We start from the raw sequence: 23,897 nt of genomic DNA on the forward strand, positions 1-23,897 counted from the left end.
TCGTTCTGTGATTGTCTTAGTAATTTACCCAAAAAATAAGGGGCCCAAGAAAAGCTGAATGCTGAGGTGCATATTGGCGAAGTGGTTAGCACTCTCGCCTCACAGCGAGAGGAGCCGGGACCGATGCCATCTGGTGGAAATGGATGAGTATTCGCAGCCAATCCTTCCACGTTGAGTTTTTAAGTTCCCTCCCTGCTGGTTAAAGGGGTTTTCCTCCGAGCTCTGCGGTTTCTTATTTGCATAAAAACTTGCTGAGGTTAACGGTTATTGTAAGTGTAGGGAGCTCTTGGCTTACGTGGCATGAAAGGATTGCCACCTGCCCACCACCCTCCTACGCAATTAAATCCGGCCACCGGTAATTGCCTTCACTAGTCTTTAGTGGACCTAAGTCTGTCTGGTTGTTTACAGTTTGGGTATTAGCTTAGCTGAGTTTTATTATTATCTTTCACTTTTATATCGTAGATAAATTCTTCTCTGTAAGAAATTGTTATAATATTGAATTGTATTGTCGCCATATCTGTCATTGATGGTCGCGTTTCAACCTTTTGACTGCGAACTGTCATTTTCCGATATTATTGTCTCCTCTGATTGAAAATGAAGTTCAAAATGTCAGCGAGCGACAGCCGATGTTTGAATTAATTAATACAGAGACGTTTTGATGACACTTAAATGCCCTGAGGAGCTCGTAAACGCTCATACCGTTGCCTACGTTATTATGAAGGCCCGTACAAGCCTCTCGACAGGTGGGGTACATTTTAAGGACACGACCACCTGTTTCTTCGCTTCTGATTCACGAAAGATAGCTCAAAGAAATATCTGAAAAATTATTTTCGTTTAAGCCGTTCCTAAGCGTGACGTAGGATCTTGTTGAACGCTTTTATGCTTATTGTAAATTTTGTAAAATATCGTCTTTCGCAGCGTCCGCAGCTAGATTTCATCCGTGCTATGACCAGTGTTGAACATAAGGCACTAGTCACGGCATTTGACTACTAAAATAAATGCTCTGACCATTAAAATTAAAGTGTTGGTTGCACGAAATCTTAGCTATGGTTAATTAATGATTCATTAGAAAGAGCAAACATTTTATAGCAAGTACAGAAAATTTAATCAAAATCGGTTTAGCGGTCTTTGAATTACTATAAAAAGAAGTCAAAATGGTGGAAATCGTGTTTTTCGGCGAAATTACAATTTCTAAAATTCTTAGACGTCAGAAAATGCGAAGCGTATCATTGGCTAATTGTCTGTAATACATTTCTTTACATCTGGGATTAAAAGCGGGTTGATTTAACACCCAGGAAAAAGTCCTACGCGGTAGTAATTGAAATAGGCATACACAAGCCTACGTAGTAGAAAAATGATATGAAACCGAAGGTTCCTCGCGCATAAAAACGTCATGTCGCGCGCGCCGCGTAGCGCGCCCGTAAAAAAAATATTTTTTTTTCGATAATAAGCCTAAGATTAAAAACCTCTGGTTTGAAAACTTCTACAAGTAAACAGAATCCCTCCACTTCAGTTCCTTCTATTTTAGGAATAAAACTACAGCTTTGATTTGCCCCAAATTGCTCGTACTACGGAGGAGAAAAATTCGCGGAAAATTTCAGGATTTTGAGGAGCGAAAAAGGTGGGCTGTATGGCTTTTCGCCCTAGCCCTTCCCGAACTCTAGAGAAAAAAAAGGTCAGTTTCGGACTCAAAATTAGTACACTTAGGCTTGGAAATTTGTTTCGACAATGAAATTTTTGGAAAGAAAACGTCCAGGGCTTCAAAACAAGCCCGCATTCTTTCGTTTTTATTACTATAGATTTTTCGTGCAACCAACACTTTAATCGAAATCTGGGGGGCTCGCTAGTCAATTTGACTAGTGCAAAATTTACCGAAATAGGCATATTCATAAATAATGGTGAATATGGCGTATCATAAATTTATCAATCCCATTTTATTAAAAACAAATAAGTGATCGGACAAAGTCACGTAACTCAAATGATAATAAATTCCTTTTTTTAATTCGGACGGGTAAAGCAAAATGTTGGCTGGGCTAGCGTCTGCTACCGACCCATTTATATTTTCAGTAAATATTTATTTTAAATTATGGCTATCTTTACTCTATGCTATTCGCCTCCGAAACGAGTCTAGGTGGCGTAGAGCCTATGATCTAGCGTCTGCTACCGGCAAATTAATAAGTCATAAGAATTTAAAACTTTATCAAAATGTAAGCAAACGATGCAAAAATTATATTTAAAATGCAAGTATCATTATTAATAAAGTAAAATTAACGAATAACCATGAGGAAAAGCTAATAGCGTCTGCTTTAGCCGCTAGCTATCTAGGTTTCAATTTCGAACCGAAGGGGGCGTAGCGAAAGTTTTCGGTCGTGAATAATTGATTTTCCAACATTTGAGACAAAACAACAATTAATATTAAAACCATTTAATCCGAAAAAAAAAATAAAAAAAGTTTTCATTCTATGATTAGTCTAATATATTGTTTGCAAATTTAAATAAGACTGCATTTTGGCCTCATTGTTTCGAATATAAAATTAAAACTAAACCTCTAGACTAGTTTAAACTGATAAAAAATGTAACATTATTAATGTTTTGTAGTATGTTTACTGTTATTAAACATTTTATATCGATAAAAGTTAAAAACATTAAAAACCCTTAAAAAGTAATATATGTTTCAATTTTTTAAATTAAAAAATTTCTGGAACTTTTTCCGGAATTTATTTTTCCGGAAAAGTAACAACTCTAATATTTACTAATTTCAGGAGTGACAATTAAAAATTACGATTTTTAGTATCAAGGCATTCAAATATTGAATACGCGCGCAATATAAGAGAACGACGTTAGGCTTAATATCTTTAGCTCGTCTTGGGCGCGCCAAAATTCTAAGAAGGAATTCTTCTCTTGAGAAGAGTTCTTTATGAGAATTTTCTCCACGTGCGAACTCGCTAAAAAGCGTCAAATCTAAAAATATTCTTCTAAAGATGGTGGCTTCAAGTAAACTGATTAGAATATTAGCTCAGTGGCGTAGCGTGGGGGGGGGGCAAAGGGGGCCATGGCCCCGGGCGGCATAGATGTAGGGGGCGGCCTGGCAAATTGAAACCAACGTGGCCGGCCGATATTCTGGGTCAGAAAAGTGACATTGGCGGCAGCCGCTGGCAGGCGACTATTGCAGTGTTGTCACAGGCCCTTAAGGGGTCTGAGTGTTCAATAACTGTGGCTTTACCGAGGAGTCGGGGTCCGGCTCTTGTAACCCATAAGGGCGGTGGCACACCGGGAGATGTTAGCTGAGATCAAATGGTCCGATCTCCGACCTCCGACTTCGGTCAGGTAAGGGCTGGAAACTAAGCTTCGGCTCAGGCTAATGGAGAGGGGCCAGGCATCCTGTCGCCTAGGCGGATTTGGTTGCCTGCTGTTGGGCGGCGGGTCTCCTATGAGGCGCTGTGGCCCTGTTTCCCGGCTTTGTGGAGCCCATTGGGATCTACGGTGCCGATCGTGCCGGGTTACGCTGGACCGCAGTGTGCCCGTTGTCCCCCTTTAGTCCACCTTTTCTTAAGGGCTTTGGCATCTCACCTATGTAGTTAAGGTGCTGGCTTCCGATGCTAGAGCCCCCGCTCATGTAACCCACTGCTGTGTGCGAAGTAGCGAATTGGTCAACCCATTGTTGCGCTGTGTTTATGAGATTTCTATGCCGTCAACAGAACAGTCTACCAGTCTAGCCGGGCAGCGCGCGGTGTGGCAACACTGCAACAACGCCAACAGAAAACAGTCGACGAGTCTAACCGGCTCGAACGAAACGTCAGTTATTGTTATTGAGAAGCGCGGTGCAGTTACTATTTAAAATCTACAATGTCGTTCAGATTAACAAATCTGGGTATCGTGGCAATCGAACAAGAGGTACAAATTAATATTGACCATTGCATTAAAGAGTTCGCGTTGAAAAAAACACGCAGAATAAAATTTTAATTTTTTAACGACTTGAATCATTTTGCAATCAACAGAGTATCACAGAATTTTTGCCTACTTTTGGGGGGGCGGAAAATTTAGGGATGGCCCCGGGTGGAAGAAATGCACGCTACGCCACTGTATTAGCTGCCATTTGCTTTGTATTTGGGTGTAAACGTTTCTCTACTCTCTCGGTAGGATCGCTGGCTGGCGAAGCGAGAATAGAGATGTATCACGTCGTCTGCTCTCCCTAGCTTTACCAGTGGAAACGGTCGCCATGTTGTGGGGGTTTCTCAATGCTAAAAAGCATTAATGACGTTAGTCACGTGGTCACTAAAATATCTCTATAGGGTTCTTACTTATAATTCGGGCCCTGTAGTTTTTGGACCAAGGTTACGCCATCTTACAGCTCTTAACGATATTACCAGGAAGCTAGAGGTATACACTTTGAATGTGTAAGGTTCCTTTGGGACGGTGATACGAAAGCGCGTCGAGAAAAAGGCGGGCCTTAACTACGTCAAGTGTAAAACGTAACACGACATTTGAAATTCATTGGCTCGAGGTTTGATGCGAAAAGAATGCGTCGTCATGGTAACAAATAGGCGATCTTCCCGCGCAAAAAAAGCTTATAAAACGATGAATTTCAAAACCTCAATTTGTTATCGTACTTAATATTTTGAAGTAATTATAATGTTCTTCGCGAAATAAGTGTAGTGATACCTAATTTCGGGTATTTGTATGGTTATATAATAGATAATCGGGTAAGCTAATAATATAATAACCATGACTAGGCTTAATGACGAGTTTTCGTCGAATTAGGGTAGCGAGGGGCGAGAGTTTTTATCGTGAGTTTTCCCGCTTTAAGACACGACCGTTTCTACGAGCTTCATCACGACCGTAAAAATCTTCCTTAGACATTCCAAGTGTATACCTATATAGTTTCCTGATATTACTGATTTACTGTCTCGATTTCAAAAAAACAGACGCAAGGAAGTAGGGTGGTGCATATTAATGGCAACAAGAGACGCTAGCCAAGGATTCCTCGCGTTACAGTAACAGGATCGTTCCATATGTGATATCGTCGCAATTCCCAGGTTGAGTTTCGCATTTTTTGCCGGTAGAGGGATAGGAATAAGCGTTTTTACCGAGGGGCAGATCACTTTGTTACAGGATGTCCTTATAATCATAATTAAAAATTTAAGCATGATTTAATCATTTTTAATCTTTGTACAGCCAAAGCTACAGATTTAATTTTAATCTAATCTAATCATGATTTAATCATACGAGGGTGTCCTAATAATCATTGGAGTGAGCTGCCCCTCGGTTTTTACATATTAGGGGAGCCGAAATATCCCCGTATAAAGTCTCACCACTATGCAATCGAGTACGAATTTTTTTCATTGATTATTCGAGTCGAGTAATATTGAAGTCGAGTCGAGTAATCGAGTACTTAATTAAGGGGAAATTTTCTCTTATTCGAGTCGAGTAATATTGAAGTCGAGTCGAGTAATCGAGTACTTAATTAAGGGGAAATTTTCTCTTATTCGAGTCAAGTAATTCAGAAAAAACCTCGAGTAATATTTTTAACGAGTTGGGTTATCGAGTACTTGATTAGGAGTTGGTTTTATTTAAGTAATTAGTAAATTAAATTTAAAATGCGTATAAACCAACTTTCAATGCTGAAAATATTCCTTTAATTTAAATGAACCACAGTTTCCACAACTTTAGTAACCTTATAGTGACTAGTGGGATATAAAAGTTTAGTATACTAGGCTACTAGCCGAATTATAGTGATTAATAGTAAAATAACAATACAATATAAATGTTTTTTAAATTATTAATGTACCGTCTGTCCGTATATTGCTTAGGAAGTTAAGACTTCTGAGTCCTAACGCCGGCCGATATCGGAACTCGTGAAGAGACATCAAAGTGACACTCCAAAACAAAACCAATCCGTAATCCATCCCCAAGGTACCGTTTATTATTTCCACCCCAAAAAGTTACAAAAACCCCTCTTTGAACTTAGAGCAGCTTATTCGAGTACTCAACCTTAAAAAATGCCGAGTAATCGATGTTGTTCGAGTACTCGCACAGCCCTACTCCCCGCCAAAATTTCAGCCTACGTCAGTTTAAATATCTTAAAGGGTCCCAGTATTGTTTGAATTTTGAGGAAGGGGCTACATAATCACGTGGGAAGCGGAGAGTCACGTGACGGAAGAGGACGAGCTACGTGAAGTTTGGCCCAAATTGGTTCATTAGTGTTAATCACGCTGTTAATTTCTAAGCTAGATATAACACGCGCCAACCATTTCTCACTACATGGAGACGTACGTTAGCGCGAATGGCTTACGTAACTGGTGAATCTGTATTAATTAGTCCAAGGCCGACTTTTTCTAGTCATTTGCTTGTCCTTAAAAGCGCGCGAAACATACGGTAAATAAACTCTAAATGCAGGGCAATCGTCGGAAACCCGGTATTTTTCTTCCGCTTCTTATCAAAAGCCATCGTCGGTCTGTTAATTATTCCGAGTACTTATTTAATAAACCCCATCGAACTCGCGTCCTGCATAGCGAGATTGCTGAAAAAATAACACGTTATCAACATATAGCGGCTTGAAGAGTTGAATGTCTAGATTATCGTGCACAATTTAATCGGTCAGGTGAAAAAATACATCCTTTGAGCCGCTACGAAAACATCCCCTGCCCCTCAGCTTAAAATTAGATTGCGCTGGCGGCAATACGAGTGTCGAGGTCTATTATAGGTTCATTTCGAGCCGCTTTTCTTCCACTCAGTGGGTTTACTTCTAAAATAGTCGCGAGAAATTGCCCATTTGCGTATCCTACGTACTCCTCGCTTCATCCCCGCGTTGTTCTTTGGGACGCGTTTCGAGTAAAATCCATTAGGCGGCGCTCTGACTAGAGGGAAAACGCTCGTGCCATTCCCCTATTTACATCCACGACCTTCACAAAACGCTATCAATGGGAGGCAAACTTTCCCTCTAACGCCACCGTCGCCGCATCACCTGCCAACTTCCAAAGAACAGTTATATACGAACTATACCCGGTTTATTTTGCTCAGATTGCCCACTACCACAATACTGGCTTTGTCAACACTGTCAAGTTAAAATGACGACGCTAATGTAGCTAGCGATCGATACGCGACACGGCCCAAAGTTTTAATAGTAGAAAATACCATATCATAGTATATTTCATACTATTTTGGCGGAATATAATATACTAGAACAGTATCGATTATTCTCTTTCTTCAAAAAGTGTACAATCATTTGCATCAAAATAGTGACTTTAACCATACAGCTGACGAAATATAATAAAAATTCGTAAATTTTAAATTAGTTAAATCGTTTTTAACAATGAAAAAGTTACGGTAAACCTTTATAAAAATTTAAATCAGCGTTTTGCGGTTACCATCTCCCATAATTTCGCAACCGCGCGCGGCATTAGACACGGCGAATGAGAAGAGGAAAGTAAATGGTATAATTATACTAACTCGGTAGTTTAAATTCCGCGCGCAGTGGATACCGGGGCTCCCGTTAATACCAGACCAAGATGGCGGGGTGTGGCTGGATAGTGGTCCGTTGAAAGGCCTTTTTTTGCCGCGATACCAGTGAAGGCGCTCTACGGATTGAAATTAAACGACCCTGAAACAGAGTTTTAGCAAAACAGATTCGAATCAACATTGCAGGTAAGCAAGCCCTCTTCTTTACTATTTTTATAGCCTTATCACCGATCCGCTATCACCCGTCGCCGACCCCTAGTGGAGGGTTATACGATCCCCCTTCCATCCCCGACTAAATCTCGCCTTTGATGTTATATCATTCTATTCAATAGTAGTTTTGCTTGTTGTTAACCCGGCGTTTCTACTGTAGCTTATTAATTTTCGCACAAGGTCACGCGTGAAGTAGCGGAAAATTCAAGTTTCAAGCGTATTATTTATTTTAAATTATAAGATATTTTTTAAATATTTTTCTGGTCTCTTTGTATCGTGTATATCATATCGTATGGCTTTCTCCAACACATTGTTACGAATTAGAAATTAACTATTAACTAGGCCAACTATTCCCCCCCCCTCGGGTTTTTAAAATGAAAACTCTATAACGTACGTTAATACGACACCGTTAATGTTTACTTTTCGATGTATTGCTCAATATTTCCCCTCGTATTTGCGTCACAAAAACGGGTATTGTTTTCAAATCAAATATTATTTTTGAAACGGTTGACGTAAAACAAAATGCCTTTTATAATTATTGTACGACACGTTTAAAAAAAAATATACAGGAGTTAATTTTAACCGTAGCTCCTGTATTAGGGCTACAACCGTTTCATTTGGTTACTCAAGGTTAAGCTAATATTTTGGGGTATATTAAAAGCAATAAAAAATTTGGTTTAAAATTATATAGCAAATTAATTTTTTTTTGCCATTTCAGTGCATGCAAATTTTAAATGGTTGAAATATATGTTTAGATATCTTTCTGCGTTTAATATAACATTTATATTTAATTTTGTTAACCAAGCTTCTACCACACACCTGATATACTTAAAAATCCGTATCTTTCTTCAAACTATCTTAATTTCAATAAAATCCGGGAAAAGTTAGAATCGGTTAAAAATATCTTGATATCATATTTTACCCTTTTTTTCCTCGAATTATTTTCAGATATTATATTTTGTTTTTAATTATTAGTTAATTAATCTGAAATAATTTAAAGTAATTTAAACAGGGATAGTAACTAAAAATATCTGTTTTTTAAATATAAAATTATTTTAAATTAATATTGCATTGATAATTTGTTTGATAGCGATAGCTTTGGACTAGAGTGCAATTTGTAAAGAGCTAGTCCAAGGGTAGGTAGGTATGTTTTATATATCAAACCATTAAATAAAGTGGTAGGATTCCGGGGGAAAATACTTTTATTTTGTCACAAAAATTTCAAAGTTTTACATATCGTTAAACAAAAGTAACCAAGACCTTAATTATTCCATCTCCATCTGTGCTAATTGCCAAAATTAATAGGGGTACTATACCCCAAAAAGATAAAAAATCGATTAATTTTCAGTGATAAGCGAGTAATATAAATACAAAATGAAATGGATAGCCTATAAACCATTTCGCTTAGCCGTCCATTTAACCCGTGTTTTTTTTACGAGTTCGCGTGACGTCAAATGGAAAGCACTGTTGCGCGTCGTGGCCGAGGCTTAGACGCGCCAAGTCGCGTTATAAAAATTCAAGGAAGCGCCTCGAAGAATAGAATGCGCAAAAAGCGCGCGAGTTGACGAGAATGACGTCAGAGCGACAGTCCTCTGACGTCAGTATCACGAATCAGAGGCGCTCTTTTTACTCCAGCCGGGATAAGCACGTGCTCTCCTCTCTCTCTCCGACTTGATCCGTCGCCGCCCCTGAGAGTCGGACTTCTCTTGCCTGATACCGTGGTCGTATTCGGCCGATCGAATTTCCGACAAAAGAGATTATAAACTTTTGGAAAATGGATTAAAAGTTGCACGGTAAATACGTTTTATAAAATAGGATAATATTTTGCATGACTGGGTTATACTTTAATTTTAATTAATTTTAGTATTTTGAGGTATAAAATTAATTTTTTTCGAAGCTCAAGTACTCAACGAATAAATAACAATTAATTATGTATTTTAGTCCCCAGGTTCACCCCATCCCCTAAATTACGTCCTAAATACTCAATCATAATATTACCGTAAACTTTAATATTATTAATTTACATCAAAAAATATATTTTTTGATTTACATCTTGAAAAAAGATAATAATCAAACATGTAGGGGAAATTTATCGGTGGTTTAATCTATCTATTAATTACGACTTTGAGGTATTTGTTTTCAAATTCTTCGATATCTACCCCTGTAGCAAATTAGAGTCGGGCCGACGTCGGCAAAAGGTACTAAACACTAAAGTCGGCCGACCTTTGGATTTAGGGTCGAAATGTCCTAGGGGTAAAAGGGTCGGCCGCCTACAAAACGTCGACTCTTTACCGCCTTTTAATAGACCTAAGAACCGACTCCGAAACGACGTCATCCCGACTTAGAATGTACTGTATCATTACGTCGAATCGACTTACTTTTTGAGATTTTAAGTGACTGAAAATGACCAAATAAAACCGTAAATATAGCTATATACATGTATGTAGTTGGTCAAGTCCCATGAACGGGAGTGAAACAATGAGTTTATTTCCGTCAATCGGAAAGCTCTTGAATCTAGAGTACAGAGTTCTAGAGTTTTTTGGGGCTTAGTAAAAGTAACGATTGAATCTTCATTAATAATATCTTAGCCTAACATATTTAGCTATACGAATGTAACCTACTTGAGCTGAGAGATTTTTAATAAGGAAACAATCTCAGATTGAATATATAATCTTTTTCGAAAAAAATATAATACCGAAAGGAAGTTATTTTAAAAATATTTCAATTTGTTTTATTAAATCGCCAAAGTTTCACAGTTTTGAACGATTAATTGTCAAAGCGCGACTTTAAATCGACCCTTTGTGCCACAGGGGTAATAATTAAATGTAAGGTCTATTTTAAGTTGGATAATGGTAGGCATACTGACCATAAATAGTCCCAAATAATGATTTACGGTTTTAGTGTCAAAAAACGTTCGGACGTTTTTAGGTCGGCATTTGGTCGTCGACTATAAAGCGACTTTTCGACCGTACCCCGACCCTAAAACGACTTCATGTGCTAGAGGGGTAAGGTTGTCTTGGTGAATTTCATTAATCCAGCCAGCATAAGAATGTAATTTTAAAAACGAAAAGTGTATGGTGTTAGAAATTTCAACCATAGTTCAAATATTCTTCTAATGCTTAAAATAAACCTGGCGAAATTCGAATTTCCCACCAACGATTTACTGAAAAGTCGGTATAGTATTTTCCGCCAAATGTACTAGATATTTTGCCTTTCTTAATGCAATGGGTACAGCGATTTACCCCTTAAAAATCTATACGAGAAAAAGCGTAGAGAATGCCATTTGTTGGGAATAAAAACCAATAAAAAAATATATTTATTCGCTACGTTCATTTGCATATATTTCTTTTGGGCCGTTATTGTAAATTGTCTGTAAGCGTAACCGATCAATTGAAAAGTAAACAGTCCCGACTCGTAGCCTATAAAATAAAGAAACGATAATTAACGCGTTCAATCGATACGTTTTTCTTCTTTTATTCGCGATAATGAAACAAATTGGTGTTTGACTAGGTTGTGTTAAATTGGGAAGTTACAATTACCGTTCTTTCTTTGTTTGGTTTCTTTTGTAAGGGTTCTGTCTGAGGCCAAAAGGAAAACGAGGATGTGTTGAGAAATTCGAGATGAGTGTGTCGACAATGGGCAGCTGCGGCGCGTGCCCATGTCCGGTGGCCAAGTGCTGGACATCGTCGGAGTCGCGTTAGGATCGCCTCCCGTCCGCTGCAGGAGGAGGACCAGGAGACTGCTGGGAGGGACTAGGTCTCCCAAGACTCGCTCAAGGTCATGGGAAGCAGTTGCTCCTCTGCCCAGAAAAAGAAAGAGAAAAACAAAGGAGGGTAAGAGATACCATCAACCTCTCTCTCTTCACTCCCACTCCCTCTCTAGTTATCGATATCATCAGCAGTTCATCAAGCTAAGTGTATTTCTTAGTAGACGAACCTGTATGTACGTGCTATGTTGCGTTTGAAGTTAAGTTAAAAGTACACGTTTTACCATGGCGCCATCTGTTGCATTTAAAGTTAATTTAAAAGGCCACTTTTTACCATTTGCGTCATCTGTTGCATTTGAAGTTAATTTAAAAAGCCACGTTTTACCATGGCGCCATCTGTTGCATTTGAAGTTAATTTAAAAAGCCACTTTTTACTATTGGCGCCATCTGTTGCATTTGAAGTTAATTTAAAAAGCCACGTTTTACCATGGCGCCATCTGTGGCCAATGTCATTAGTTTCAAAAGTAATTAAGAAATCTATGTTTTACCATGGTGCCATCTATTGCGCATTGCAGAAACTACAGGGCTGGAAAATGAAAGGCAACCAATTAAAATTAAGATAAATGTAAAAATTCAGAGCTACTATAATTATGATTTAAATATTGTATCATGGACCTTTAAATTTTACCAACAAACTAATGGGCAGAAACCAAATATGTCGGTTTCAGTCACAAGCCTATTTATTTCACCGCCTTATTTACATAATTTTGATTTTTATGACATCTCGCGTGGGACTAACTTGTATCCGTTGGAAGCTGAATTAGCCTATTCATTTTACATGGTTCCACCTATTAGCAACAATCACAGCACCCCACACAAGGAGAACGCAACCCGTCAAAAGTCGTGCATTTTCTTGCGTACATTTTTCATTGGATAGACACATTAGCACCTGCTGCCGTCGGAAGGGGAAAATTCGGAAATTGTCTTCCCCCTTTCCGTAAAACATACAGCGTAAAAGTTCGTCCAATGAAATTGGTACACAACACTGCGTTAGCGTGTTTAAATGCTAGCTGCTTTCTCCTAGTGTTTGTTGCTCCTAGCGGGTGATGTGAGAAGTGACGATAAATCAAAAAGCATCAGCTTAATCCAGAAGTTTTAAACCTGCATCTATTCAAACCGAAAATGGCTGATTATCGTACTTTGATGAACTTCTGATATCATTAAGAATTTTTTATTTAGTTAGTTTAGTTTAGTCGTTTGGGTCCACTTTTTACAAAGCTTGAAAAAATATTTTACTAAATAAGTAGTCGATTTTATTTATAAGGAGCCGATCCTGAATGTGGCGCCATACCTCGATTCTTTGCTGAACTATTAATTAAACCACGTCTACATAGACGAAAAACTATACGTCAGCTACTGACAACAAGTTAGTAGTGTATCTCGTAGAATGATAGTGTTAAATACGAGTGAATGGGTCGCTTGATGCCTTAGGCCTAAGGTGGTGCTGATTATTATTAACCCGTTTTTGATCTCGTATTTCAAAATAACTACCTTAAGAAACCAATAGAAATTATCAATAAAAATCAATCCAGATTCCATAATTTATCGTTAATTTTCCCAAATAAGCGTCCATTTTCTTTACGAAAGCATTTTAATTCTAACTAAGAATTTGTTTGAAGCTAAAATTAGCTGCCGAAGGAGTCTACCTCGCCATTGTTATCTGGAAGTTCCGTGCAGCACCAAATTCGTTTGTAGCGTATGTGTGAACTAAGTAATCAGGTCGATAATATTTTTCGAGATTTATAAGGCCTTTAAGAAAGCTCTCGGAACTATAGAAACTGTCGCCTTCTAAATAGTAGTTCAGAAATGAATCTTAAAGCAAGTGTCAGCTCAGCGTTAAGTAGCTATTTTTTTCAACAGATGTCGCTATCGTCGACATCAAAACAAGATGCTTAAGCTACATTTTGACCCAAAAGGCGGGACCTAAAGGTACCCCGCGCGTTGATTGCCTCGTGTTTAATGTTGACAATAACTTAAATTTTATGTGGGATATATAATTTAGGTTAAAGTCCACTAAGTATAGTATAAGTTGTCTAATTATAATACTCCACAATGGTTCACTGGCTAGTTATCGTTTCAATATTTTGAATTTTAGCTTCCTCTGCCATTTATAGATGGCACCACGCTCTCCAGTAAAGTCGTTTTTTCGAAGAATCGGCAATATTCATTGCCATCTGTAATAACAAGGGCCTTATCATAATACAGGTGGCAATGATAGAGCCGACAGTTGCTTTAAGATGGCGATAGTGTAATCACAAAAGTTCGTCTGCTATGATAAGAATTTACAGTAGATGGAATATATTGTATATTCTTACAAACGTTGAGTGGGATCGATTTAAGTCTCTCGACAGGGTGGAGCAACATAATCACGTGTTTTGAGAAGATGGAAGCTACCTGAATATTTAAACGATTCTGTGTCTCTTAATGCAGTGGCGGATACATATGCCCCCCCCTCCCCCCTTGACGCGGGTGGCCCAGCACCAAGCGCGGTGACTTGATGATTTGTTATTACGCCCACAACTCAAGACGCTTTAAGCCCGCCCCCCCCCCTTGAGTTTTTTCTGTATCCGCCACTGCTTAAATGTCAGTTTGAGAAAATAGACGTATCAATAAAACATCTTCAAGGAAATTGCCAAGAAATTTGTTGAAATAATGGAAACTTTTCAACTATAATAAAAATAAATGAACCGAAGTTATTGAAATAGCGCTCAGAATCGGAAGGCGTTTTCCTTATGAAAATGATGAGAAAATCGAGTCAAATAAAAGCTAATTTCCATCCCCGTCTTTTGACGTGATGAATTGCACTTGGAAATTGTGGGTATAGCTATTTATATGTGTAAAAAATGGTTTAATAAAAACAACATTTTTTTCCGGCCTAGGAGCGCGCAAAATTTCAAATTCTAGGTAAAAATGTAACTTCATAAGGAAAACGCCTCCAACATGGGGAGTTTAGCAGTCTGATAACTTCGGTTCATTTACTTCTGACCATACGGTATGCAACCAGTGTTCCCTTTTAACCAGGTAACTTTTTTGACATAAGGCTTAGCAAAAATACGACGTTCTGTTTACAGGTGAAACGTTTCCATTATTTCAACAAGCACTATATAAACAGTCCTTGCAGGTCCAGGCTCTCGAAAATATTACTTCTTGACGATTTCCTCGAAGGAAGCAAACATACTTTAAATTTCAGCTTAGTATAATATAATATAATTTAGTTTAATTTACAATTCATAAGTTAAATAATAACTATTTTGGCCGAAAACACTGGTTTTCAAACCTGATAAATAATTATCAAAGCTTTCATTAAAGATAGAATTTTAACCGCTATCTATTCGTAGCTTGCTCGTAGGTGTGGCTTGTGTTCGTTGGCATGGTAACGCGTATAGGTGAGTCATGACATTAAGACGTCCATGGTGGTCACGTGATTATTTGGCGTTTTACCTCGTGATCTGTGACGTGAAATTAATGTTATGGTGGTCGTTTCAAGGCGGGGCTTAGTTATGACATTGTTGCCAGGCGTCAGGGAATTTTAAAATGGGCCTAAAAAGTCAGGGATTTTAAGAATTTGTAAAACGCCAGGGAAAAGTCATGGAATTCAATTTTCTTTTGACACTTTTTGAAGGTAATTTTCAAATTTTATGATTATCATTTATTTCCTTGAAAGTTTGGCCAATTTTTTCAACATTCCAAAAACTTTTACTGAAATACAAGTCCATTTACATTTATTAACTTCTAATAAAATATAAAATAAACTAAAAATTTTGGCCCTAAAAAAGTCAGGGAAAATCTCTTAAAATGGTCATTGAATTTAGTCAGGGAAAATCTCTTAAAATGGTCATTGAATAGTCAGGGAAAATCTCTGAAAATGGTCATTGAATTTAGTCAGGGAAAATCTCTTAAAATAGTCAGGGAAAACAGGGAAGTGTCGGGGAAGATCTCTTAAAATAGTCAGGGAAAACAGGGAAGAGTCGGGGAAGATCTCTTAAAATAGTCAGGGAAAACAGGGAAGAGGCGGGGAAAATCTCTTAAAATAGGCAGGGAAGATCTCTTAAAATAGGCAGGGAAAACCGGGAAGAGTCGGGGAAAATATCTTAAAATAGTCAGGGAAGATCTCTTAAAATAGTCAGGGAAGATCTCTTAAAATAGTCAGGGAAGATCTCTTAAAATAGTCAGGGAAAACCGGGAAGAGTCAGGGAAAATCTCTTTAAATAGTCAGGGAAAATCTCTTAAAATAGTCAGGGAAGATCTCTTAAAATAGTCAGGGAAAACAGGGAAGAGGCGGGGAAAATCTCTTAAAATAGGCAGGGAAGATCTCTTAAAATAGGCAGGGAAAACCGGGAAGAGTCGGGGAAAATATCTTAAAATAGTCAGGGAAGATCTCTTAAAATAGTCAGGGAAAACAGGGAAGAGTCAGGGAAAATCTCTTAAAATAGTCAGGGAAGATCTCTTAAAATAGTCAGGGAAGATCTCTTAAAATAGTCAGGGAAGATCTCTTAAAATAGTCAGGGAAAACCGGGAAGAGTCAGGGAAAATCTCTTAAAATAGTCAGGGAAGATCTCTTAAAATAGTCAGGGAAGATCTCTTAAAATAGTCAGGGAAGATCTCTTAAAATAGTCAGGGAAGATCTCTTAAAATAGTCAGGGAAAACCGGGAAGAGTCAGGGAAAATCTCTTAAAATAGTCAGGGAAGATCTCTTAAAATAGTCAGGGAAAACAGGGAAGAGTCGGGGAAAATCTCTTAAAAAAGTCAGGGAAAATCTCTTAAAATAGTCAGGGAAGATCTCTTAAAATAGTCAGGGAAAACAGGGAAGAGTCGGGGAAAATCTCTTAAAATAGGCAGGGAAGATCTCTTAAAATAGGCAGGGAAAACCGGGAAGAGTCGGGGAAAATCTCTTAAAATAGGCAGGGAAGATCTCTTAAAATAGTCAGGGAAAACAGGGAAGAGTCGGGGAAAATCTTTTAAAATAGTCAGGGAAGATCTCTTAAAATAGTCAGGGAAAACCGGGAAGAGTCGGGGAAAATCTCTTAAAATAGTCAGGGAAAATCTTTTAAAATAGTCAGGGAAGATCTCTTAAAATAGTCAGGGAAGATCTCTTAAAATAGTCAGGGAAAACAGGGAAGAGTCGGGGAAAATCTCTTAAAATAGTCAGGGAAAACAGGGAAGAGTCGGGGAAGATCTCTTAAAATAGGCAGGGAAAACCGGGAAGAGTCGGGGAAAATCTCTTAAAATAGTCAGGGAAAATCTCTTAAAATAGTCAGGGAAGATCTCTTAAAATAGTCAGGGAAGATCTCTTAAAATAGTCAGGGAAAACCGGGAAGAGTCAGGGAAAATCTCTTAAAATAGGCAGGGAAGATCTCTTAAAATAGGCAGGGAAAACCGGGAAGAGTCGGGGAAAATATCTTAAAATAGTCAGGGAAGATCTCTTAAAATAGTCAGGGAAAACAGGGAAGAGTCAGGGAAAATCTCTTAAAATAGTCAGGGAAGATCTCTTAAAATAGTCAGGGAAGATCTCTTAAAATAGTCAGGGAAGATCTCTTAAAATAGTCAGGGAAGATCTCTTAAAATAGTCAGGGAAAACCGGGAAGAGTCAGGGAAAATCTCTTAAAATAGTCAGGGAAGATCTCTTAAAATAGTCAGGGAAAACAGGGAAGAGTCGGGGAAAATCTCTTAAAAAAGTCAGGGAAAATCTCTTAAAATAGTCAGGGAAGATCTCTTAAAATAGTCAGGGAAAACAGGGAAGAGTCGGGGAAAATCTCTTAAAATAGGCAGGGAAGATCTCTTAAAATAGGCAGGGAAAACCGGGAAGAGTCGGGGAAAATCTCTTAAAATAGGCAGGGAAGATCTCTTAAAATAGTCAGGGAAAACAGGGAAGAGTCGGGGAAAATCTTTTAAAATAGTCAGGGAAGATCTCTTAAAATAGTCAGGGAAAACCGGGAAGAGTCGGGGAAAATCTCTTAAAATAGTCAGGGAAAATCTTTTAAAATAGTCAGGGAAGATCTCTTAAAATAGTCAGGGAAGATCTCTTAAAATAGTCAGGGAAAACAGGGAAGAGTCGGGGAAAATCTCTTAAAATAGTCAGGGAAAACAGGGAAGAGTCGGGGAAGATCTCTTAAAATAGGCAGGGAAAACCGGGAAGAGTCGGGGAAAATCTCTTAAAATAGTCAGGGAAAATCTCTTAAAATAGTCAGGGAAGATCTCTTAAAATAGTCAGGGAAGATCTCTTAAAATAGTCAGGGAAAACCGGGAAGAGTCAGGGAAAATCTCTTAAAATAGTCAGGGAAGATCTCTTAAAATAGTCAGGGAAAACAGGGAAGAGTCGGGGAAAATCTCTTAAAAAAGTCAGGGAAAATCTCTTAAAATAGTCAGGGAAGATCTCTTAAAATAGTCAGGGAAAACAGGGAAGAGTCGGGGAAAATCTCTTAAAATAGGCAGGGAAAATCTCTTAAAATAGGCAGGGAAGATCTCTTAAAATAGGCAGGGAAAACCGGGAAGAGTCGGGGAAAATATCTTAAAATAGTCAGGGAAGATCTCTTAAAATAGTCAGGGAAAACAGGGAAGAGTCAGGGAAAATCTCTTAAAATAGTCAGGGAAGATCTCTTAAAATAGTCAGGGAAGATCTCTTAAAATAGTCAGGGAAGATCTCTTAAAATAGTCAGGGAAGATCTCTTAAAATAGTCAGGGAAAACCGGGAAGAGTCAGGGAAAATCTCTTAAAATAGTCAGGGAAGATCTCTTAAAATAGTCAGGGAAAACAGGGAAGAGTCGGGGAAAATCTCTTAAAAAAGTCAGGGAAAATCTCTTAAAATAGTCAGGGAAGATCTCTTAAAATAGTCAGGGAAAACAGGGAAGAGTCGGGGAAAATCTCTTAAAATAGGCAGGGAAGATCTCTTAAAATAGGCAGGGAAAACCGGGAAGAGTCGGGGAAAATCTCTTAAAATAGGCAGGGAAGATCTCTTAAAATAGTCAGGGAAAACAGGGAAGAGTCGGGGAAAATCTTTTAAAATAGTCAGGGAAGATCTCTTAAAATAGTCAGGGAAAACCGGGAAGAGTCGGGGAAAATCTCTTAAAATAGTCAGGGAAAATCTTTTAAAATAGTCAGGGAAGATCTCTTAAAATAGTCAGGGAAGATCTCTTAAAATAGTCAGGGAAAACAGGGAAGAGTCGGGGAAAATCTCTTAAAATAGTCAGGGAAAACAGGGAAGAGTCGGGGAAGATCTCTTAAAATAGGCAGGGAAAACCGGGAAGAGTCGGGGAAAATCTCTTAAAATAGTCAGGGAAAATCTCTTAAAATAGTCAGGGAAGATCTCTTAAAATAGTCAGGGAAGATCTCTTAAAATAGTCAGGGAAAACCGGGAAGAGTCAGGGAAAATCTCTTAAAATAGTCAGGGAAGATCTCTTAAAATAGTCAGGGAAAACAGGGAAGAGTCGGGGAAAATCTCTTAAAAAAGTCAGGGAAAATCTCTTAAAATAGTCAGGGAAGATCTCTTAAAATAGTCAGGGAAAACAGGGAAGAGTCGGGGAAAATCTCTTAAAATAGGCAGGGAAGATCTCTTAAAATAGGCAGGGAAAACCGGGAAGAGTCGGGGAAAATCTCTTAAAATAGGCAGGGAAGATCTCTTAAAATAGTCAGGGAAAACAGGGAAGAGTCGGGGAAAATCTTTTAAAATAGTCAGGGAAGATCTCTTAAAATAGTCAGGGAAAACCGGGAAGAGTCGGGGAAAATCTCTTAAAATAGTCAGGGAAAATCTTTTAAAATAGTCAGGGAAGATCTCTTAAAATAGTCAGGGAAGATCTCTTAAAATAGTCAGGGAAAACAGGGAAGAGTCGGGGAAAATCTCTTAAAATAGTCAGGGAAAACAGGGAAGAGTCGGGGAAGATCTCTTAAAATAGGCAGGGAAAACCGGGAAGAGTCGGGGAAAATCTCTTAAAATAGTCAGGGAAAATCTCTTAAAATAGTCAGGGAAAATCTATTAAAATAGTCAGGGAAAACAGGGAAGAGTCGGGGAAAATCTCTTAAAATAGGCAGGGAAACAGGGAATTTGAATCTGAAATTTTTTTGGCAACCCTGTATGACGTATGCCTACGAAGCTACGAGCAAGTTACCAATAGCCAAATTAATAAGAATAAAATAAAACTTCATTAAGTGCATTTTAATGGAAAAAAAGCAACGAAGGATCGGTTTTTTATTTAATTAAAGACATTCCTCGCATTGACGTGTCCTCTTGGTGTTTTTTACTCCTTGGTCGTGAGTGATGCAATAAGTAACTAACGGGGGCGACGACCCGTGTCTTTCGTCGGTACAGTTTGACCGTTCCGGATGAGCAGAGGCGTCAATCAGTGCTGTCGACGGACAGCCTTCCGTACGGGAAGGGCTCGCCGCCATCGGATCGAAAGAAGACCGATGCTACCGCCAGGAAAAGGAACTCTGGAGGCGCTCTCAACAACGCCACCGGTGGCGCCACCATCGAGGAGACGCCGCAGCCGCCGTCGGCCAACCAAGGCATCCACAGAGCGGCTAAACCGGAAACCTCGGACTACAACGCCTCTTCCTCTCCTTCCGGAGTTACTGTCACCCCCAACAGCGCCAACCTCGGGGTTAGTAGCGATTCATTGAAAAATAATCATCACTTCGATGATTAAATTTGCACCCTTGATCGATTAAAGCATGATTAAGCCGATTAAATCACGATTAAGATAATTAAATCACGATTAAGCCGATTAAATGACGATTAAGATAATTAAATCACGATTAAGCCGATTAAATCACGATTAAGTAGATCAAATCACTATTAAATCACGATTAAGATAATTAAATCATGATTAAGATGATCAAATCACGATTAAGCCGATTAAATCACGATTAAGATAATTAAATCACAATTAAGCCGATTAAATCACAATTAAGCCGATTAAATGACGATTAAGATAATTAAATCACAATTAAGCCGATTAAATCACAATTAAGCCGATTAAATGACGATTAAGATAATTAAATCACGATTAAGTAGATCAAATCAATATTAAATCACGATTAAAATAATTAAATCACGATTAAGATGATCAAGTCACGATTAAGATAGTTAAATCACAATTAATCCGATTAAATCACGATTAAGATAATTAAATCACGATTAAGATGATTAAATCACGATTAAAAATAAATATATTACAAAAATTAGGTCGTGATAAAATCGATTAAATCACGATTAAAAAATAAATATATTACAAAAATTAGGTCGTGATAAAATTGATTTAATCACGACTAAGTTTATTAAATCGCGATTAAGTTGATTAAATCGAGATTTAAAGGAATAACTTGTGATTTAAATCGAGATTAAGATAATTAAGTCACGATTACGCCGATTCTGTCACGACTAAGATCGTTAAGAAATCGATTTAATCACGATCAAGTCGATTAAATCGCGATTAAATGATTATATCGTGATTAAACGGATTAAAAATTTAATAGCGTTTAACACGATTAAGTATGCACCCGAAAGAGGAGTAACTGTTGCCTCTCGCTTTTAGCACGGTTTTATTCGCATTTTAAGTTACCACAGAGCCATCTAGCGAACAATGCTAAAAGTCAGAGACGCGTTCTTCTTTATAAACATCATGCGTCTGAAAGTTAAATTATCTCGTTGGTCGCTAGGTTGCTTTATTTATGGCCAGATTTATAAGAGGTTAATGGCGCTAGTTACGTTACAAAAAAGTTGCAGAGTTTTCAATTTAGAATACAAATTATTTACTATTAAAGAGAGTATAACCTAGGAGCAACAAACACAACACCCCACACAAGGAGAACACAACCCGTCAAAAGTCGTGGATTTCTTGTGTACATTTTTCATTGGCTAGACGCTTTAGCACCTGCTGCCGTCGGAAGGGGAAAATTCGGAAATTGTCTTCCCCCCGCCCGTAAAACGTTCAGTGTAAAGGCTCCTGACGCTCGTCCAATGAAATTCGTACACAACCCTTCGTTAGCGTGTTTAAAGGCTAGCTGCGTACTCCTTGTGTTTGTTGCTCCTAGGTATAACTATAGCAGCACCTTCAATCTGAAAAGGCTAAACATTTTAATAATCCTCTTTATCAGATATTTTACCAGGAGTCCATACCTCCTACTATGGATTTAGCCAAACATTTTCAGGATGTACACTATTGGGGACGGTCGTTGTTATTTGTAAATTTCATCAAAATCATGACATTTTTCACGGTTTGGGAATATTTATTTTTTAACTCGAAAACCTTAATTGAAATTGGTTTGGTTGGAATAGGTAAATGTCATGACAAATAACAAGTTGGTAGTAGGTGGCCTGAGCCTTTTCACAACTAATTTTGAAAGAAACCTATCTAAATTGTAAAGTTTGCATGTCTGATAAAAATTAACGTTTTTTTGAATAATTTGTTATTGGTAATTAATTTTGAGAGAAAAACAATTTTCGAAAGGGTTACAAAATTTTAAAAAGGAGGTTGTCTATAAAAATGTCTAATTTATGCCAACTGATTTCCCAGAGCTTTTTTTTTTGCATATGCACTTAAATTTAGGTTTCCTTTTAAGTATTTAAAGTGCGCCGTCACCGATACTAAAATCATTATCTCAACGTACTTCAGTATTCCTCGTTATAGCCGTGAACAACGGTCCAGGACAGTAGAGTTATATTACGATGATGGTCATCAAAACGCGCGTCTAGTAAGTCAGTTAATTCAAATGTTCTATGATGGCAGTCGACCAGATCACCACACTATTATCCGTGCTATTCTTGACTATAAAGATGATGGTGGACGAGGACATCATCGCATTAATATGAAAGACACAGCCATCGCCGACTTCGTCGCCTACCCTCGAGCAAATATAGAAATGGCATGCTCCGATTTGGACTGGTTGACGTATTATGTCTGGAGTGCTCTTGACCACCGTATCTTTCATCCATACCGTTCCACGCACCACCAAGCACTTCACGATGGTGAGGGGTGACTAACGCGACTTAGATTGGACTTTGGCAAACTGGTCCTACTTGGCTTTCCTACAGAATGAAATTGCAGTAGCGTTGGAACATGTAACTTAGATCGACATCCCACACCTTTGGTTCCAGCATGACAGTGCCTCAGCAGCAAAGTGGTGTGGTACAATTTCTTAACACCGAGTTTCCTAGGCGTTGGATTGGAAGGAACGGTTCAGATTTGATACCGCCATACTTTTTCATGTGGGGATTTGTGAAGGAGAAAGTTTATAAGACCCCAGTCACTAGCGAAGAAGATAATTATTACAGCGTTTCGGGTTTTGGAATTATTGATCCTCATTTAGTATAAGACTGGTACATTTGTAAATTGTATAACACTTTTAGAAATTGTTTTTTTCTCTCAAAATTAATAACCAATAAAAAAATTAGTTTAAAAAACGTAACTTTTAGCAGTCATACAAACATTAAAATTTAAATAGGTTACTTTTTAAATTAGTTGTGAAAAGGCTTAGGCCACCTACTACCAACTTGTTCATGACCTAATTATCTCATCGACAAATTGACCTATTTATTACAATCAAACCAATGACATTTAAGGTTTTCTAGTATGTTCTACAACTTGATCATTGACAGTTTTCGTCTACCACTTAGCGTTAAATAAATTATTCCAAAACCGTGAAAAATGTCACGATTTTGCTGAAATTTACAAACAACAACGACCGTCTTCGATAGTGTACATCATAAAAGTTCCACATTTCTAGGTAATATAGTTTTTGAGCAAAATGCCTGGGGCGATCAAATTGAACCACCCTGTTTAAGCCAATTATAGGATTAAAAGTTATTAATTGGAAATTTTTGTTCTTTCTATTTCCTGCTCTGTTCAAAATCATTTCTGGATCCCGTTGGAAATGATAATTACAATTGTCGTTGGATTGTCAATGATCGTAGGATGGTGGCACTCCGCGATTCAGGGGAGCCGCGTCGCCGGAAGCGCAAGGGCTTCCAAATTTGCAACAGTTTCCGGAGCCAGTACTCGATTTGTTGATGGGAAAAGTGAAAGACGCCGCTGTGGCGACATCTGTCCGGGAGATTTCCATCTACATCTGCGCTGGTTTCAAAGGTTGATTTTTTTCTGTTCTACCATAATTAATTAATTAGAATTTGTATTACTCTCCATTTCATATAATTTTAAATATTTTAAATTCGCCTTACATTTATTTAAGTTTGATTAATTTTTAAATTAATTTGTTTATTATTAAATTAATTTGTTTATTATTAAATTAATTTGTTTATAAAAGATTTTACAACGCTTGCGGCTTATTGTTACCTTATTAAGCGAAATTTCAACTCTCAAAATTGGTTTCCAAAATTTGGATTCATTTTGGTCTTTTCGACTCTGTAGTGTTTCAAAAGCGACGTAGCAGTGTGTGTTCAGGGTCAAAACGACCATTATATAAGATCTAATCTCGTCCAAACGTAATATAATCTCCAAATTATAGCTTCCAG

At 37.9% G+C, this 23,897-nt stretch overlaps 1 protein-coding gene across 4 annotated transcripts in view; it reads left to right on the plus strand.

Moving 5' to 3' along the window:
* LOC149927193 (NACHT and WD repeat domain-containing protein 2) overlaps positions 1 to 23,897 on the plus strand; it is a 169,761-nt gene that overhangs the window by 17,799 nt on the left and 128,065 nt on the right. For 2 of the 4 annotated variants that reach the window (XM_090159550.1, XM_090159549.1), the window contains 3 exons: positions 11,239 to 11,501; positions 19,737 to 20,028; positions 23,340 to 23,511. In XM_090159550.1, coding sequence (XP_090015676.1) covers positions 11,449 to 11,501; positions 19,737 to 20,028; positions 23,340 to 23,511 — 517 coding nt within the window. In that variant the 5' untranslated portion in view covers positions 11,239 to 11,448. Of the gene's footprint in view, positions 1 to 7,409; positions 7,645 to 9,303; positions 9,462 to 11,238; positions 11,502 to 19,736; positions 20,029 to 23,339; positions 23,512 to 23,897 lie in introns of those variants that run through there. The other 2 variants (XM_090159547.1, XM_090159548.1) reach the window with 2 other exon arrangements.

The sequence above is a fragment of the Leiobunum rupestre genome, chromosome 9, assembly GCF_980474605.1.
Source record: "Leiobunum rupestre chromosome 9, qqLeiRupe1.1.hap1, whole genome shotgun sequence".
In the NCBI taxonomy this organism is placed as follows: domain Eukaryota; kingdom Metazoa; phylum Arthropoda; class Arachnida; order Opiliones; family Sclerosomatidae; genus Leiobunum; species Leiobunum rupestre.